The sequence below is a fragment of the Penaeus monodon genome, chromosome 33, assembly GCF_015228065.2.
Source record: "Penaeus monodon isolate SGIC_2016 chromosome 33, NSTDA_Pmon_1, whole genome shotgun sequence".
Lineage (NCBI taxonomy): Eukaryota > Metazoa > Arthropoda > Malacostraca > Decapoda > Penaeidae > Penaeus > Penaeus monodon.
Window position 1 is genome coordinate 21879026 of NC_051418.1, and position 3025 is coordinate 21882050.

A 3025-nucleotide genomic window follows, 5' to 3' on the forward strand; every position below is an offset into this window, starting at 1 on the left:
CCCCCCACCCCCACAACAACAAAATATGAGGGATTAGGGGGTTGTTGTCAAAAGTTTTGCAGTCCTTTATTACTCTCCCAAAGAAATATATATTTGTATTAGAAAATTTCATAGTTGGGAGATCATACCTGGAAAATCTTGTGGTCACATGATCAAGTAAGTGGCTTTGGCTCTGCCAGGAACTCAGCATTTGGTGTCCACAGTGAGGGGTATCATAAGAGAGGATGTGTGAGGACCTGTGTGGCCGCCAAGTTATTTAATGAGGCATATGATAAGGACATTTGTGAAGAGAATATCAACTTATGATCATTAGGGACAGGGATGGATGGCTTTAAAGTATTCTCCTCAAAAACAAATATCACTATCAGTGTCAGGATGAAGGAATCACCAAGCCTTGAGAGAAGCTTAATGGTGTGGTAGTTCCAAGGTCACCCCAAGCTCTTAAGCAGGAAATTTGAATGTGACAAGTGTCCTCCCCAGAGGAACACAGGATGGTTCTGGTCATGTTGAAGAACACCTGGAAAAATCTTCCTGAGGGTTGGAATCCTGACAGAAACCATGCTGGAAGACATAATGAAGGGGTCCTGCCCAAGCACTCTCAGTGTTGGGCCTGGACTTGAGTCCTCTTGAAAAAGGGTATGCCACAGTGACTGATTAAGATATTATGGTAATTTTATTCATTATCCTATTATTCATTGCCCTATCTATCTGTGTTATATGTACTTTTTGGATTTTGTATACGAAAAAGCTAATTAAAAACAATGTGAGAAATGTGAAGACTTGAAACTCGACCTCAAGCCCAGGTATGGTGGCCTTTGTACAGACTCACCAAATGGAATATCCTGTCCTGAAACATAACCATTTGGTCTGGGCAGGGGATCCTTGTAAATGTAAGGGGACAGTACACCCACTTTCTTAAAGAGGGGAATACCTGTTGTGTTTCAATACTAAGTATGTAATTAAAAAATGTTTTGTCATGGCAACTTTGGCAGATCATCTAAAGACACAGAGTAGGCAGGATGAGGACCTGAGTAAATATTGTGCTTATAGTCTTGCTGTTCATGTAGGCTTGCCATGCTTCTGTATATAAGATCAGTGGCCATCTTGTACAGCACTGAAAATAATTAAGTTTGTTATATCTGATTTGTATGCAAACTGTTTATTCCATTCTTTTAGCAAATTTGCATATAAGGTTTATCTTTCTTGATACTGACATTATTTTAAGAAAAGATAGTGTTGGCACCAAGTATTTATCTGGTTCATTATAGTAGTTTAATAAATAATAATTTGGTCTTTGAATGATGTAATATAATGTTAAGTTATACAATAAATACATTTACATTACATAAAGGCCTGTGCAGACTATATCAAGAAATAATATATTTAGAATCCTTTAGAATTTTCACAACACTCTTGAGATTTACTTGTTCCCATTATTCACGCTGCAACAAACTCACAAATAAATCACTATTGCACAATTAACTGTCTGCTCATAATTATTAAAACTAAATCTGTCCATCTACAAATCTATTCTTTCAAAATGCTGCTAAGATGTTCTCTGTCCTTCAATAAAATTTCTAGGTTCTTGTGTAAAGTAATATCATACATACTAAGTAATGCTGTACTGTTACCAACATCTAATTCTGTTTGCTTTGGTGTACCTTGCAGCTTGTTCAGCACCAGATTCACATTGTAGTGGGTCCACCAAAAGCTCTCAGCAGCTGTAGGTTTTCCCATAAATATTTTTGCTGTCCAAAGAGATATGACTGCCGCATTTTTTGATATCACATCTTCTGATTTATAACCAAGATGGCAAACCACATCACTGAGAGTAGTTCCATACAGCTCAATCTCTGACAAATTCTTTGATGTTTTCTTCATGTTGCAATCTACATTAAAAGCAATGGTTACATACAGGTTTTGGTTCTCATAAGTAACAGGTACAGTATGATACAAGAAACCTTGGAATAAGCTGACCTTGTCATGTAGAAGTCTCACACTGGGGCACTTTTTCAAGGTGCAGTTACTAATGATTGTGTGGCCCTCAATTTGTAAGGGCACATCTATAAGGCAGTTTTCAATGACAACCTGAGCATTGTCCTGTAAAACTGTTATCCCAAGAGTTGCATCAGAAAAATAGGTTTCAATAGTCATTTCTTTATGAATACTAACATCTTTACTGGAGCTTTCACTTCCTCCAATGAAGGGTTTAGGAATGTTACTTGTGTTTTTCACGATTCCTAATTCTCTGCAAAACTCATCCAAGATGTTGAAGTGCATTAGATATTCCTCCATCGTGCCAAGATGATAGAACTTAGACTTGCTAAGAAGAACAAGTTGGAAGTTGCAGTCCTGAAGCAAAGGCAGCATCTCGGCTCGAAAATCTGTGAAGTCTGAGGGCTTTGCGTTTTTCATTCTAGACCCAAGGCATGGCAGGAAGTGTGCATAGGCATCAAGTTCTGAGGTTAATGGAGTGTTGTTACTATACCATTTCAATAACTTATCATACAGCTTTGCACTCAGCCAGAATACACTGTCACTCCATACTTGCTCTCTCGAACAGCCACTGTCCTCTGAAATTCAATATTATATATAAGAAATTACTCTGATGCAGAGTATAATCAACCAGATATTTGTTGTCCAATTATATATTTTCAAAACACTTGTCACATTCTCACAGAAACCTTTGGTTAACACTGCTCCCTTAGCCCTCATGGTGCTCTCTGAGGGTTTCTGCAGCACCTCCGCACACTGCCGCACACAGCTACTGTCATCTCCAGCCATATTTCCTGAGTCTTGGTCCTCAAACACATAAACCCCATGGCCCTCTCCTGTCTGGATGTCAGAGGGGTGTGCCAGGGCCACCACATCCGCTGCCTGAAGTGTTTTAATATCTGTTGGCAAATGGTTGGGATGAAGAGAGGAGAACTGAAGGAGAAAATTAGATGAGAAATTGGAAACTATTCTACTATGGTTTCATATTTTCTGAATCTTGAGAACGATTAAACAAAGGTTACATAACTTC

The 3025-nt window shown here is 38.5% G+C and overlaps 1 protein-coding gene across 1 annotated transcript in view; it reads right to left on the reverse strand.

Moving 5' to 3' along the window:
- Positions 1 to 1236: 1236 nt before the first annotated feature.
- The window catches only part of LOC119594149 (fucose-1-phosphate guanylyltransferase-like), a gene marked incomplete at its 5' end in the record, with an annotated part of 5029 nt that continues 3240 nt past the window's right edge, over positions 1237 to 3025 (reverse strand). The window contains 2 exon segments of the mRNA XM_037943218.1: positions 1237 to 2573; positions 2685 to 2894. Coding sequence (XP_037799146.1) covers positions 1528 to 2573; positions 2685 to 2894 — 1256 coding nt within the window.